Raw genomic sequence first — 17218 nt, forward strand, 5'->3', positions numbered from 1 at the left:
TTTATGACGGAGAACTACTCTTCCAGCTCGTCGGATGCCATCGAAAGAGTGGAGAAAATGGTAAAGAAGGAGATGGGAAGCGGTGGAGTGATGTGACTCTTGCCCGGCGTCTGGCCGCATTTAAATAGAGGGCGGCGGGGCATCGGGCTTGATCGGGGCGGCTGCTCCGGGGCTCGACGGGCACGGTGGAGTAGCGGGGAAGGGGCGGCGCGTCGAGGCGAGTCTAACGGCGGTATTGGCGTCGGTCGAGGGCGACGGCAGCGGATCTCGTCGGAGTTTGCAACTCCGGCGAGGGTGTGCGGGGCGTCGGCGGCTGCGGCTTGAGGGGAAAACGGGGCCGGGGCCTCGGTATTTAGAGAAGGGGGCGAGGCGGTGGCTTGGGCGAGAGGCAGGGCGAGGGAAGAGTCCGGGTCGAGCTCGGCAGTGGCCGGCGATGGCGTGCAGCAGCGGAACTCCGCCATGGCATGAAGAAGAAGAACCCGACAGGTGGGGTCCACCTGTCGGCGACACAGAGAGGCGCGGCCGATCGGTTGGTAGAGCGGGCGAGCGGAGCGAAGCCGGTTCGGGCGCTGGGAGCTGTTGGGCTGCGGCTGGCCTGGTGGCTAGCTGGGCCGCCCAGTTCGAGGGAAGTTCTTTTTTTTAAACGACAGACAACAGAATAAAACAAAAAGAAATAAAAATATTATATAGGCATATAATATACCAAAATTTTCATAAAAATATTTCCTACAGCGTGAACATTTTTCTAGCACCAAATAAAATCCACAGAATTTTAAATAAATCAAAGTGTTCTACTGGTGCAATAAAACCCAGTAAAAATCATTTTAAAAGATACCAAAATGATTTCAAATTTATTTATCTCCAATTTTCTGATGTAGGGAATCATTTTATCCTAATTTCCATATATTTTATTTTTGGACAAAAATAATTTGAATAAAACCCAAATAACTCCAAATTGAAAATAATTTCAAAGGGACTTTAAATTTGATCCTTTGAAACTCCCAACTCATATTTCATATGTTTTGAAGAAGTCATTTTATCTTCTCTCATGAAAATCATTGAGTTGCATAAAGTTTCTGAATTTGAAATATTTCCAAATGAGATTCAAATCTTTTCAAAACCCTTTTTCATTTAATTAAATGGAAGAAGTCATATCATCTTCTCTCTAGAGTTTTGTATTTGAAAAGAATTTGAATTCATGGAGAACATAAATGTAAGTTTGGGAAAGTTCTTTTATTCCCTCTCATTTAACTTTCATAAAGTTTCAAATTTCACTCAAGTTCACACAAGCAACCACACCATAATCAAACAATCAATCAAAACTATTTATTTAATATAACATTCCAAAATTTAGAATTTTGGGATGTTACAGTGTAGCGTAAGGGAACTGAAGCTTTCTGACACAATCTTGATGCTTTCTATGGTGCATGTGATATGTGCCATATTTCGTTGATTTTGACCTCACACAGTATCAAAACAAACTACGCGGTGCAATAATATGACACCTATGTGTAGCCTCAGCCGAGTGGAGTTTTCATATGACATAGTTGTTTGTTTAAAGCTTACATGGGCTACATGAAATATGTCTTATCATGTATTTTGCATGAATTTGTATACATATGTGGATGTGGCATGAACCTATTTTATTAAGTTCTTTATCTGTATTACTACTAACACCGCATAGCACTAAGATAGTGTCCGTGTGTAGCGTAACGAATTAAAGGTTTGTGGAGCAATTATGATATTGCATGTGTCATAGATATTTGTCATTTTTTATTTATATTTGTACCTTACATGGTATTAAAACTAACTCCATGTAGCATCATTCAATTGGCGCTCATGTGTAGCATAACCCAAGTAAAGCGAGTTTGTGATACACAATTGTGATGATGCTAACAGTTTAGGCTCTTATAGCATTGGAGCATTTATAATATATTTAACATGACTAACAAAATTTTGTGGCTTTGAACAGTTTATTTAGTTTTATCTCAATTGTATTACCAGTAACACTGCGTAACACTAATATCTTGTCTGCATATAGCATAACCAAGTCAGATTTGTTTTTATGATGCAACTTATTTTATAATACATCTTGCATGATTTTGGGTGTGTACCATGAACACTGATTTTAAATTGATTTTTTCCTTGCTGAGTGGCGGAGCTTCAAAGAAAATGCTGGGCGGGCCATGTTGAAAAGAGCACAAAATTTTTAGGCATTAAACACTAGTGTACCTTTTGTTCTCATGAATTTCACCCTATTAGTTAACAAACATGTTACTGGCAAGATACTCATCTTCTACATTATTACGCAACCTTGTTTCAATGATCTTCATACACTAAAACACACAATTAAGTTCTCTGTAATATATTTCTGCAGCCTCTTGCATGGTTTAAAAACACTATTAAGCATTAGGTACGAATTTGCAAGGAAACACATTGCTTCGAAGTAATATACAAATTACCCAGCTGATTGCTGCGAATATGTGATGAGGCAGGGGCCAGAGCCATCTGGACGGCACAACAACATGATCCCGACGGTCAGGGCTAGGACTGGACGGTGCAGAGGCTGGAGCCCGGGGGGAGGGAGGGGGTGGGTGCTAGTTGTGTGACACGAGATCTGCGCCTACTTGAGATGCCGACGACGGTGGCATAGTCCTGGCCGGCTAGTGGCGGATGCTCCTGTTGTGTGCGCTCATGCGAGACCTTGGAGGCTTGGCTCGATTGGTAGTGCGATGTGGTGGTATGGGCCAAATATTTTTTTTCTTGAGGGAACTGGGCTGAGTGCATAGGTATATGAAGAATCATGAAAATCCTGGGCGGGCCATGGGCCGGTTCGGGCCCAATGAAGCTCCGCCCTTGCCCTTGCTTGTATTACTACTCACTCTGCGTAGCGTGGAGATTGTGCCCTCGAGTATCATAACCAAGTGAAGGAAAGTTTTCATATATCCTTGTCCGTATTACAACTAGTGTGACACATAATGTCCGGAGCGTAACCGAACAAGAATTTTGTTATGAATTTAGTTTAGCACATTTGTAATTCGGCTCCAACTTAGTCATATCAATTTCGTTGATGATGACCAAAGCAAGACAATTTTTATAAAGTTTTCGTACCTATGACACTCTTGATATGTATCCACTAATAGGGACCAAAGCAAGGAACGAGACATTCATCCTGACTCGTACTGCTAAGGGGACCGAACCCAGAAGAAGATCTTTAGGATGAAGCATATGCAACATGTAAAAGAAACATGGATGCTCCTAGGCTCGTACCGCGATGGCCGAATCAAGGACAAAACTTAAGGTGGATGTAACACGCTCCTTGGTTTGTACCACGAGGGCCGAACCAAGGATAAATACTGAAGGTAGATGAAACAAGCACCTTGGCTTGTACCACGATGGCCGAACCAAGGGCAGGAATTTCCAGGAGATGAAGCATGCTCCTTGGTTTGCACCACGATGGCCGAAGCAAGGGCTAGAGTTTTAGAAGAGGAGGAAGAAGTAAGGTCCCTAGCCTGTACTCTATGGCCAAACCAAAGGCTAGAAGAGAGCCATGAATCTCACATTTAAACTTGTAGCAAGCACGAGGCCGGACTACTTCTCTCTTTGTGTGCTCCTATGTATTGTGTGTGTGACTTAAGAGTGGCGATGAAAGAATGAAGAGTGACCTTAGAGCAACCAAGGCGCCAACTATTTATAGGGCAGAGAGCAGCAGAGCATTGATACGCGCGCACCCACGTCCTCCATCACGGGAGATCGTGGCAGCGTGGGCTGCTTTTCTTTTGTTTATTATATTTTTTTAATCACCAGCTAATCCCACGGTAGTTTGACTGGCGAACTCCACTATGTCTGTGCTAACCGGTGTGGGCTAAAGTCATTTTTTCATTCTAAGTAATATGTGGGCCTTACCATCACCCACCCCATATGCATGCATGCAGCATAGCCATATTTTAAGGGGCTAGGCCTTAATCGACTATTAATTAATGGCTCATTAAGGTTTACGGTGTGGGTGTACACGTTAATAATTACTCCCTCCGTTTCTAGATGTAGGGTATATAGTTTTTGGCACGGATATTAAAGAACACACATGGAAGGATAATTTCACAAGTTTTCGGCGAGATTACACCTGACTAGTTGACATGAGAAAATAGAGGAGATTGCCTAATATAAGAAAATCTAATCAAATCCCTAGAAAAAATATCCAAACGAGTGGTGCAACGCAATACACCTTATATTTTGGATTTTTTTCTCAAAAATCTATACACCTTATATCAAGGAACGGAGGGAGTATTATTTTGCAATATGTGATATGAGATGGATATTTGACAAAGTACAGCACATATATATTTCATTAGCACGATATTTTTTATGCGATGCGTCAATATTTCACCATGTCAATGGAATAAGGCCAAACATTTATCATATAGTTGATATTAGCGCCACTCATGACAATTTTATGTTGGCATTGTCATAGTTGGCGATGGTGTGCATGCGTGCGGGCCATGTGTCCCGCTAGTTATAACTTTATTGGGATATACACATTTTGTAGTTATTAGTGCTTAGGGCTGGAATTCGAGCCGAGTCGAGCCAGCTCGACTCGACTCGCTAGAGCTCGTTTCGTTAACGAGCTAGCTCGACTCGACTCATTACTATAACGAGCTCAAACCTAAGATTGGCTCGACTCGTATAACTCGCGAGCTGGCTCGTTTAGCTTGTTAAGCTCGTTTAAAATATAAACATAAAGCCCTCAAATATGATAAAAATGATTATGTATATGTTAAACATATATATCACTATACAATTATAATTTTCTTGTAACGCGTGAGTCTCCTAGGAGGCTAGGCCTTCAACTGCTCGGTCTTGGATTGTGCGCCTAGGACGTAGGCTGTTTAGTGGCTGATCTTTCTTTGTATTGGAAGTGGCTGCTCTATTGTATCGAGCCTAACGAGTTACACGAGTACTCGTGAGATTGACTCGTTTAACTTGGTCTATAAACGATCTTAAACTAAAGCTCGGCTCGACTCGTTATTCTTCTAGTTCGAATCGATTCGAGCCGAGTCACGAGCTACTTGTTTAGCTCGCGAGCTTCGAGCTTTTTTTCCAACCCTATTAGCGCTCCTTTTATTTATTTACCTTTTTCTGCTAATTTTGTATTGAGTGATCACAATTCATCAGCCATTTTCTCTGACTATTTGGCACTTTGCCATTTTTATTTTATAATTTGACTTTATCATATTTTGATAATAGATTTACTTCGACGAAATTCCATGTCAACAAGAGGCTTCAATATCTTAGAGATATTCAAAAATGGGAAGAAATAAATGCTCATGTCGACCATGTTTATAGTATGTAGACTTATGAAGTGATGCTCACAAACTTTCCGTCATTTGTGGTGTTTATTAATGAAGTGATGTTCATTTCTGAAGCAAAAAATGGTGCTACAGTCTGGTTGCATGTAGCATGAACCAAAGCTATATTATTTTCCAGATGATTTCTAACTTGCAACGAATCTTCATATATGCATGTTGTAGACACCCATTGTTCATATCTGCATGTTGGATACGCTGTCTGTTCATATCTGCTCATAGTTTGTGAACTAGAATCATATATACCTTTCGGAAGTGGGATCTTGCTTGTGCCCACTTATCCCGCATAAGTTTTACTGGATTGTTGGCTATCACCCACCAAAGCATGTTGGGATTAAGTGCGATGTGGTGGGACGCCCATTATCAGTCCCACTTGCGGCCTGATTAGTATCAGGCCTATCGAGCTATCACTGGTGCTGGTTGATCCTCTTTAGCAAGCTAGCCCGGCCTTCATTGGGCACATTTTCTCGGCAACATCTTATCTTTCCTTTACTCATCAACTACTATCTCCGTCCGGGTTTATTGGGGTCCATTGTATTTTGTGCCAAATTTTGACCATAGATTAAACTAACAAAATGTTCACACATGTCACCAAACATTATATTTTTGAAAACTACGTTCAAATACGAATCCAATGAGATAATTTTTCTTCACATGCATTAACATTTTGTTAGTTAAATATTTAGTCAAAATTTGGCACAAACTACAAAGGGGACCTATAAACCAGGACAGAGGTAATAGATACTAAAGGAGTGCGACTGGGAATACGGTGTCTAGCTTTGTCTCTATCATGAGCAATTGGATTGGTACATCCTCCCTCCATTCCATAATATAGTGCATCCACACTTTTCGAGATTCAACTTTGACCATAAATTTAACCAATATGGACGACTACGGCGGGAGCATGACAGATACCTTTAAATTCGTATTTGGAAGAAGTTTTCAAAGATATAAATTTTCAGTAAAATGATTTATGTATTATTAGTCTAATTTATGGTCAAGGTTGAATCTTGAAAAGCGTGGGCACACTACATTATGGAATGGAGGAAGTATCAAATATATCCAGTGTGCCATTCTGTCTTGGTCGATGGAGACTGATAGCTCCATCTATTGACTATTTTCTGATGCCAACAAGATGCACTAGCCAGTAGAAGGTTGAAAAACCAATTGTAGGAATATCCCTACAGGGGTCGGTTTATGGGTGCTTCTATAAAGCCATCTCCAATGCTAAGACACTTACACGGCTAGTCATATTTGGCGCCTACGTCACTAAACAGCGAAGACCCTCGATCGCCTGGCCCTCTGCATGGCCGGTCCATTCCGGATTTCTTCCCCACCTGTTTTGGGAAGGTTCTAGAACCCCTGGATTGTTTTTTTCATTTTCCTTTGTTTTTCTTCGGGCTTTCTCTTTCCTTTTATTTTTTATTTTTTGTTTCTTTTTTACGTTTTCTATTTTTTTGTTTTCTTTTTAAAATTGACAAACTTTTTACAAGGATTCAAAAGCATTTTAAAAATTATGAATTTTTTCAATTCATGAAATTTTATGAATACCACAAACAATTTTTAAATCATGAACATTTTTTAAAGTAATGGACAGTTTTCAAAGTCGAGATCAACTTTTCAAATTCATGAATATTTTTTGAATCTAGTGGTTAGAATTTGGAGGTCATAATTTTTCTCAAACTAACAAACATTTTTAAGAATTCCAGAATAATTTTTGTATTCATGAACATTTTTTCGAATTCGTGAACATTTTGGTGAATTCAATAAATTAGTGAACATGCTCACTAAATCAATACATTAGTGAATTTTCTTTTGAAATCACAAACATTTTTCAATTTTCATGAACATGTTTTGAATGAATTTTTTTAAAAAAGTTGGGAAAATTTTCCAAAGTCACAAACATATTTTCAAATTTGTGGACCTTTTTGGAAATTCATAAACACTCTTTGCACTTGTGAACAATTTTTTTAATCCATGTATTCTTGAATTTAGAACATTGTTTGAAATTCTTGAACATTATAAGAATTTGGATAATATTTTTGAATTCAGGTACATTTATTGAATTCACCATCATGTCACAATCATGATTTTTTTAATTTGTGGACAATTTTCAAATTTAAGAACATTTTTTTAAACTCGCGGAGATTTTATTAATCTATGCGCATTTTTAAAATTTTTAATTCAATTTTTTTTGAAATCCTGAACATTATGAAGCAAAAAAACTAAAGAAAAAAAATCAAAAGGAATAAAACAGGGGCGCAACGCACTCGCAGATGGGCGAGCCCAAATTGTGGACGGGGGGAGGGGGTGCACGTTTCCTGCATATTCAGCGCGTATGTCACTAAATAGGAGGTGCCCACTTACACTGGCAACAAAAAAAAAAGAAACGAACCAAGCGCCTGGTGTGGAGCTTACCTTTGCATGCTAATAGCCTTTTCAGAGGCGTTTAGCCCACTTTCATATGTGCTTTGTACGTATAAATACCTTCAGGTGTCCGGACTTCAAAAGATGCAGCAACGTCACAGCAAATCTTGAGATTAAAGCGGGTTTTGGCGGAATGGTTGGGAACTTTATCCCCAGCGTATGGCATAAGTGCCACGTTGAAGATGGTCTAACTCCCTTCTAGTGAGCGTCTTGCTCACCTCGCCGATAGGAGAGGTGTTGGGCCAAGCCCATGAAGAACGGCTCGTTGTTACCGCCTATAGCTACATGCATGTACATTTTGTTGTATTTTTTTCATGGATCTTTTTAGAACAACTTTAGCATACCACGCAAAAAGTCCCGACCCGTGAAATAACCGTCAAAATGCGGGTCGGCGCAGAAAATTCCACCCGAACAGACCCCGCAAATGCGGCCGGCCCGCAAAACATTTTTGGGGCGCCGCAAAATCTCGGCCCAACCCGTGAATACTCGGTTTTCCGCCTCGCCCCTACGGTGCCTCGTATTTTAGTCAAGCGGTTGGTGGGAGGGACATTTCAGCCCGCGCCCTTTCCCCATCTCCTTCCGCCGTCGCCCGCCCTTGGTTTTGCCCGACCGCCGCCGACGATTCCCGCCCAAATATGCGGGCGGAATCGCGCCACGGGGGCGTCCCCTGCCCTCCAGCACCGATGCGGTGCACCGCCTCCCCCCAGATCTGGCGGGAAGAGCCGCCCCTCGTCACTGTCGCCGCCGGGGATTGACCGCCCTCGAGCTCGCCCCTCGTCGCTGCCCGGGATCACCCGCCCCACGAGTCGTCGATTAGTGTTTGTTTGTGCTTTGTGCCGAGCGGTTTGCATAGTTGATTGACGCGGCGTGCGATTCTTGTTCATGTAGATGGAATTGAGCCCGTGCGAGAAGTTCGTGCTCTCCGATCCGTCCGATTCAGACGACTCGGATGTTGAGATGATGCTTGCAACCTTTCGGCGGCAGACATTAGTGATGGCACTTGCCGTGAAGGAGCACGGAGACGAGAACTGAAAGAGGCGGCTCGGATCGACAATCGGGCATCGTTGCATTCCTCGGAATCGCCATCACGGGAACGAGATGTTGATGCAAGACTACTTCGCGGAGAATCCAACGTATACACCACACCTCTTTCGGAGAATGTACCGAATGCGCGCGATCCCTCTTTGTGAAAATTGTTCAAGCTTGCGAGGCAAATTATCGATATTTTACTCAAAGAAGAAATGTTGCGGTCTTAAAGGGATTTAGTGCATATTAAAAAATCTCCGCAGCTATGTGGGTGCTTGCATATGGCGTTCCGGAATGAACTTGTAGTTCTTCTACGACAATGTGGGTAGCTGTGTCAAACCAGCTAGAGATCCTAACCGCATTAGAGCTTTTCTTCAGACCTACAAGGAGATTGAAAATGCAAACACCCACTTTCAGCTTCAGGAGGACCTCATTGAGCACCATTGGCAAAGGGCTGGACAATAACAAACTCATTTTTCTATTCATTTGTATTTGTATTCGGGACAAATTTTGTATTGCATTATTTAGTTTGCTTTGGTGATTTGAATAATTATTTATAATGTGGAAGATTGTGGTATTGTGTTGGTATTGAATAATTATTTAGTTTGCTTCCGTGATTTGAATAATTATTTTGTAGTGTGGTTGTTTGCTTTACTTTTGTGGTGTGGTATTGATATTTGCGGACCGGCAGGATGCGGAACGCAGCGGCGCAAGAGCAGGCCCCGCAAAGCCGACCCGTAAAAAAAATATTCCACGAATATCCTTTTATACGGGTCCGTTTGGGGGGGGGGTCTGCTTCTGCGGCCGTCCGCACCGGCGCGCAAAGCCGTTTTTTGGCAAACTGCAAACGCGTTTTGCGGGCCGGCAGGATGCGGGGTCTGCTAGATATGCTCTTATATATTTCAGAAATGTTCTACAAACTATATATTTGTAAAAAAAAAATTCTACAATGTATAAAAAGTTGTTCAACTTTTATTAAGAACATGGTCATCATCTACTAAGCGAATGTTCATCATGTAAAAAAAATTATTTTATCGTGTGTTAAAAATGTCCACGCGTGCAATAAGGAAATATTCGTCACCTATTTTTTTTAAATTCATAGTGTAATTATATGATGATTATCAAGTACTTCCTCTGTAAACTAATATAAAACGTTTAAGGTCTCTACTTTACAGAGGGAGTATTAAAGTTTATTCATCATGTATTCAAAACACGTTTGTATCACTAAAAGAGGTGTCCACACATTTAAAAATCTCCACATAATTTTAAAACGTGTTCATGCCTTTCTAATAATTTTTCATGTATTATATTAAAAACTGTTCACACATTTAAAAAACATATCCACATATTTTCATATAGAAAAAGGAAAAATAAGTGTTCACACATTTTAAAAAACTTGATTTGAGGGAAAATAAGTGTTCGTGTATATTGTAGAAATATTAATGTAATTTTTAAGAAGTGTTCACACAGTTAAAATAATTCTTGAATTTTTAGGAAGTGTTTCAACATTTTCTTTAAATCTTGTATTTTTTGTTACAATATAAAAATTCAAAATTAATAAAAGGGAACAAAAGAGAGAGAGAGAGCAAGAGAGAGAGAGAAAACGGGAAAATAAAAAATAAAAATAAATGATGAACGGCCGGATGGATTGGAAAGGAAAACCCGTACGAGATGGCTTTCGGGTGACCTAGCGATTTCAAAGTGAGCTGTCTCTGAACATGTGAGGAGTTGGGCCAAGCTCATGAACAACACCTCGTCGTTACTGTTTACAGGTACATGCTACGCTTTGTACATTTTTCTGGTTATTTACTCTTTGTTCTTTCATTCACCCTTTTTGTATATATTGTTGAAATGTTCTAAAACTATATATTTGTAAAAAAAATTAGAATGTATTGAAAGTTGTTCAACTAGTAATAAAATAATGGTCATCATGTACTAAGAAAATGTTCATAGTGTATTTCATAAAAATGTTTTATCATGTATTAAAAATGTTCAAGCATGCATTAAGAAAATATGCATCACATTTTCATATGTTCATAGTATAATTAAAAAATGTTTATCATCTATTATTGTTTAATCATCATGTACTTAAAAATGTTTCTATAATTAAAAGAAGTATCCTCGCATTTAGAAATCTTCATGTAATTTAAAAAGTGTTCATGCCTTTGAAATAAATTATCATGTATTACATAAAAAAAACTTTTCACACGTTTAAAAAAATATTCATATATTTTCATATAGAAAAGGGGGAAAGAAGCGTTCACACATTTGAAAAACCTTGATTTGATGGAAAAAAGTGTTGATGTATATTATAGAAATATTCATGTACTAATTTTTAAGAAGTGTTCACACAGTTAAAATAATTCTTGAATTTGAAGAAGTGTTTCAACATTTTCTTTAAATCTTATGTTTTTTATGATAGAAAATAAAAAATAAATAAAAAAGGGAGAGAAAACGCGAAAATAAAAAGTAAAAATAATTGATGAACGGCTGGATAGGTAGGAAAGAAAAACTCAAATTAGTTTTGTTTTTGAGGAAAAAGAACCGTATTACTTGGCTTGCGGGTGACGAACCGATTTCAATGTGAGCTGTCGCTGCGACTGCGAGGGTCACCCGCGTAAACGGGACGCGTACTAAATCTGTCTGAATCCCGCGCCAACTCGGAGACACGCGCCGCCAGCCCATAAAACAGCCCTCTACATGGATGATGCAAGGATGCAATGGTTTGAGCTCTCCACAAATGATACGATCACGCTACTCACTTGAGAGCCCCCCTTGATAGCACGGCTATCGATCCTATAACCCGGTCTCCAAACTATCACCATGTGACTCGTAAAATATAAAACCTATCAAGGGAAAACATTTGCCTTGCACGAAGTCCACTTGAGCTAGATGATGACGATCTTGACTCCCTCAAGTTGGACCACCTTTCTTGATTGCGTTGGGTCGATGAAGACTAGATGATTGCTCCCCCATACTCCACTATGGGTGAGCCACTCTTCGGCACATCTTCACAAGTCCATTGACACCACAATGAACGGCAAGCATCAAGCACTTGATCTCTTCGTGATGCTTCACTTGAACTTGCGCACGGCAATCTTGATGACGATCACCACTTGATGTCATCCTCTCCATTGGTTGAGTGATATCTTCCTCTTGACGCAAGCCCATGAATACGTACCTAACCCCACATAGAACTCTCACATAGACCATGGGTTAGTACACAAAGCACAATGGACAATGCTTACCATACCATGAGATCACTTGATCCCACTCGTTGTATCTTCTACGCTTTGTGTGATGATCAACTTGAATCACTCTCTGTACTTAGTCTTGATCAACCTTGACTCTTTCCAACTCTATGACCAATCTTTGGATAATTCCTTAATACCACTTTGGTCAACTCATAAACTCCTTGAAACCAACACATGTACTTCAAGAAATGCCTATGGACAAATCCTTCAAATATAACTTAATGCAACCATTAGTCCATAAAGAATGTCATCAATTACCAAAATCACACATGGGGGCACTGCATGTCCTTTCACTTTGCATTCTAATAGCCTTTTCAGAGGCGTTTAGCCCACTTTCAGATGTGCTTTGTACGTATAAATAGCTGCAGGTGTCCGGACTCCAAAAGATGCAGCAACGTCACATCAAATCCTGAGATTAAAGCGGGTTTTGGCGGAATGGCTGGGAACTTTATCCCCAACGTATGGCATAAGTGCCACGTCGGAGATGGTCTAACTCCCTTCTAGTGAGCGTCTCGCTCACTTCGCCGATAGGAGAGGTGTTGGACCAAGCCCATGAAGAACGGCTCGTTGTTACCGCCTATAGCTACATGCATGTACATTTTGCTGGGGTTTTTTTGCTGGTTTTTTTTCATGGACCTTTTTTTATATATTTCAGAAATGTTCTACAAGCTATATATTTGCAAAAAACTTTTTCTACAATGTATAAAAAGTTGCTCAACTTCTATAAGAACATGGTCATCATCTACTAAGCGAATGTTCATCATGTATTTCAGAGAAAAAAATGTTTTATCGTGTGTTAAAAATGTCCACGCGTGCAATAAGGAAATATTCATCACATATGTTTTTAAATTCATAGTGTAATTATATAATGATTATCATGTACTCCCTCTGTAAACTAATATAAGACATTTAAGGTCTCTATTTTACAGAGGGAGTATTAAAGTTTATTCATCATGTATTTAAAACATGTGTGTTTCACTAAAAGAAGTGTCCACACATTTAAAAATCTCCATGTAATTTTAAAAGGTGTTCATGCCTTTCTAATAATTCTTCATGTATTATATAGAAACTGTTCACACATTTAAAAAACATATTCACATATTTTCATATAGAAAAAGGAAAAAGAAGTGTTCAGACATTTTAAAAACCTTGATTTGAGGGAAAATAATTGTTGATGTATATTGTAGAAATATTCTGTAATTTTCAAGAAGTGTTCTCACAGTTAAAACACTTCTTGAATTTTTAAGAAGTGTTTCAACATTTTCTTTATTTTCCTGGTTATTTACTCATTGTTCTTTCATTCACCCTTTTTGTATATATTGTTGAAATATTCTACAAACTATATATTTGTAAAATATTTTTTACAATGTATTAGAAATTGTTCAACTAGTACTAAAATAATGGTCATCATGTACTAGGAAAATGTTCATAGTGTATTTCATAAAAATGTTTTATCATTTATTAAAAATGTTCGAGCATGCATTAAAAAAATATTCATCACATTTTTATTTGTTCATAGTACAATTAAAAAAAGGTTTAACATGTATTATTTTTTCTTCATCATGTACTTAAAAATGTTTCTATAATTAAAAGAAGTATCCTCACATTTAGAAATCTTCATGTAATTTAAAAAGTGTTCATGCCTTTGAAATATATTTTTTCATGTATTACATAAAAAAACTTTTCACACATTTAAAAAAGTATTCATATATTTTCATATAGAAAAGGGGAAAAGAAGTGTTCACACATTTGAAAAACCTTGATTTGATGGAAAAAAGTGTTGATGTATATTATAGAAATATTAACGTAATTTTTAGGAAGTGTTCACACAGTTAAAATATTTCTTGAAATTTTAAGGAGTGTTTCAACAATTTCTTTAAATCTTGTATTTGTTACAATATAAAATAAAAAATAATTAAAGAGAAGAAAAAGGAGAGAAAACGCGAAAATAAAAAATAAAAATAAATGATGAACGGCTCGATAGGTCGGAAAGAAAAACCTGAATTAGTTTTGTTTTTGAGGGGAAAAACCCGTACGAGTTGGCTTGCGCGTGACGAAGAGATTTCAAAGTGAGCTGTCCCTGCGACTGAGAGTCACCCGCGTAAACGCGACGCGTACCAAATCTGTCTGAACCCCGCGCCAAGTCGGAGACGCGCGCTAGCGCTGCCCATAAAACAGCCTCGATCCTCCTCATCCTCGATCCTTATCCTCCTCAATCCTCATCCTCGATCGCTCCTCTCATCCACCTCGATCTCCTCTGCTCCCGACGCACACGAATCCCCGCCCCTCTGCCCTGATCTGCTCTCGGTGCGCGTTCTAAGCTCAGATCATGCCGACGGCCATCCGCAAGCGCCCGGCGGCGGGACAAGAACCGCGCGTCCATGGCGGCAAGAAGCCCCGATACGCGTTCGGGAGCATCGCCGACTACGAGAAGCTTGAGGTGCTCGGAGAAGGCACCTACGGCGAGGTGTTCAAGGCGCGCGACCGCCGCACCGGCAAGAAGGTCGCCGTGAAGTGGGTCCGTGGCAACGGGGCCGGCGGACACGGCCCGCCCGACATCCGCGCGATCACCCGCGAGGCCGGCTGCCTCGGCGCGTGTCGGGGTCACGAGTCGATTATCGAGATCTTGGATGTGGCGACGGATGCCGAGACAGGGGACGTGTTCCTCGTCATGGAGCTCGTTGCCGACGGCCGCACCCTCCGCGAGTCGCTCTGGAGGCCTGTATCCGAGGACGTGACCCGCGTGATGATGGAGCAGCTCCTGGATGCGGCAAAGAAGATACATGGAGCCGGCATCATCCATCGGGACTTCAAGCCGGAGAACGTCATGGTCGGCTTCTTCGGCGGGCTCAAGGTTGGTGACTTTGGGTCGGCGATTCGGGCGAAGCCGGCCGGAGTGCCCTATGAGGAGTGTTGTGTCGGCACCCTGATTTACACATCGCCGGAGCAGCTGGAAGGCAACCGGTACTACGGCCAGGCCGTGGACATGTGGGCGCTTGGGTGCATCATGGCGGAGATGTTGGCCGGCGTGACCCTCTTCGTGGCGGAGACAGAGGAGGAGCTGCTCGCCGAGATTTACAAGTTGCGAGATCAGATCACTTCGACAGGGAAGCTCGACTTGGAGTTCTTCGAGGAGCTTTCGGAAGCCGGGCGCGAGGTCCTCACCGGCCTGCTTGCTTTCAACCCCGCCGAGAGGATCACGGCGGCAGAAGGGCTCGAGCACCGGTGGTTCAGCAAGCCCAAAGGAGCAGAGCACCCTGGATTTGTGTCGCTGATGAGTTAATTAGCTTGATCTAGCAACTGATAGATGCAGTGCCACTGGTTAATTATTTCATTGCAGTGCCACTGACTTAGCTTAACTATTGTGTTACTATGTAATCAGTTGCAGGAAACTTAGTTATGTGTTCCTGGTCATGTAATTCTTTGACTTGAGCAATCAATGATTCAGTTACTGTAGCATGGAAATTACTTGATGTCTATCCTGATGGCGTGCTAGAAATGGAGTTGGCTAAAATGGCTCCATTTTACGCATCTGAATAACCGGTCTGGGTGTGCGTCTGAATCTGGTTGAGCTTTTCTATAACCTGTCTGAATATGATAAGCTTCTGAATCTGGTTGAAAAAAATTGATCTTGATGTAACGGTGATTGCTGCTAAGCTTCTGAATCTGGTTGAGCTTTCTATAACTGGTCTGAGTCTAGCTTCTGAATCTCGTTGAAAAAAATCTGGTTGTGAGTAACAGATCTGAAGTCCAAGGATGAAAAAATCTGGTTGAATTTCATCGGTTCAGAGCAACGGCACATGAAATTTGCACAACAGTAAACAGGCAATCATGTTTTTCTATAACCAATGAAAACTTAAATTCTCCGCTGTGATCTGATCTGTTGCTAGATAATTCTTGGAAGCCTACTTCTGTTCAACAGTCAAAGCTTCTCTAGTGGTAACCGATTCCACTAAAATAAGATGGCAACAGATAGAAAAGATGGCAACAGATGTGCTTCATACGTAAGTTTTCTGGTCCTTTGACAAGGCCTTCTAATTATTCAGAAGCTTGCATTTCCTTTTGGGAAAAAAGAGAGGAGCAAATAATGGATTTGAGCTTTGCCGAAACATTATACTGTCTAGAAAATTCATGGCAACAGGGCCAATGGTTGAACATATAAATCTTTTTCAAGTATTATTTTGTGTACTCAATAATTCTTTCTTCTTCTTCTGGGTGGTTTGGGGTTTATTTTGGGATGATTCATTGAAATCGGGGAAGACCTTGTCATGCTTATTTGGAGGCACTAGGGTGAATTAATTCTGATCCCAGTCTATATTTTTCTCAAAGTAAGTCAGTCTAGTGTTTGCTGTACTACTGGCCGAACATATACTGTTTGCTAGTAGCTTTTATTGTTACCTCATTTTTACCCTATGCCGCTCTGGAATCGGACTAAATCTTATGATAATGATGGAGACTGTTGGTACTTTAGGTGGGCTCATCAGAACTGAATCTTAATGCATGGCTGTACGGGCTAAAGTTATAGTTTAAAGACAACAACTATACCAGTGTCTGCTGCAGAAATGTACATGCAATCTACCTTGTGCCTTGCAGGCATAGGAACACTTGATTGTCATGAGTGTGCCTCTTGGTCTATTATAATACAGTACTAGAGATGAGAATGGATGGAGTTCATTTACCTTGTCATGCTTTTTTGAAACACGGACGAAAACCGTTACAACATGCTCACACAAAAGGCACACGGCGACCTGGCACCCACAAGACCAACACACACCGTCGAGGCTGCCCGCAATGTCATCGTCATCACCTATGCCCGAGCAAGCGACTCTTACTTCGTCGTTGACGGCCCGTCAAGACCCCTCCGAACGAACGGTACACGGAACCCTGCCGGCCCAGGCCAAACAATTGACCGCACGCGTCAAGGACGAGGCAGCTCCGACTTTGATGACGAGCCTCGCAGGAGAAAAGGAGCATGCCTTGCACCGACAGAGTCCAATCTGCGCATTGCTTGGCTTTGTTGCCGCAATGTCGCCCCGCAATACCGCAGCTCCGACTTCAACCTCAGGAACATGCCAGACGATCGACGACGAAGGCAAGCCACGACCCTACTCATCTTGCAACCATCATCGTCACCACACAAGTCGCAAT

At 40.9% G+C, this 17218-nt stretch overlaps 1 protein-coding gene across 1 annotated transcript; it reads left to right on the forward strand.

Moving 5' to 3' along the window:
* Positions 1–14289: 14289 nt before the first annotated feature.
* LOC119303346 (putative cyclin-dependent kinase F-2) lies at positions 14290–15515 on the forward strand. The gene has a single exon (XM_037580470.1). It carries the CDS (start codon positions 14400–14402, stop codon positions 15351–15353), a length of 954 nt encoding a protein of 317 aa, XP_037436367.1. The 5' UTR covers positions 14290–14399; the 3' UTR covers positions 15354–15515.
* The last annotated feature ends 1703 nt before the right edge of the window (positions 15516–17218 follow it).

The sequence above is a fragment of the Triticum dicoccoides genome, chromosome 1B, assembly GCF_002162155.2.
Source record: "Triticum dicoccoides isolate Atlit2015 ecotype Zavitan chromosome 1B, WEW_v2.0, whole genome shotgun sequence".
Taxonomy (NCBI): Eukaryota; Viridiplantae; Streptophyta; class Magnoliopsida; order Poales; family Poaceae; genus Triticum; species Triticum dicoccoides.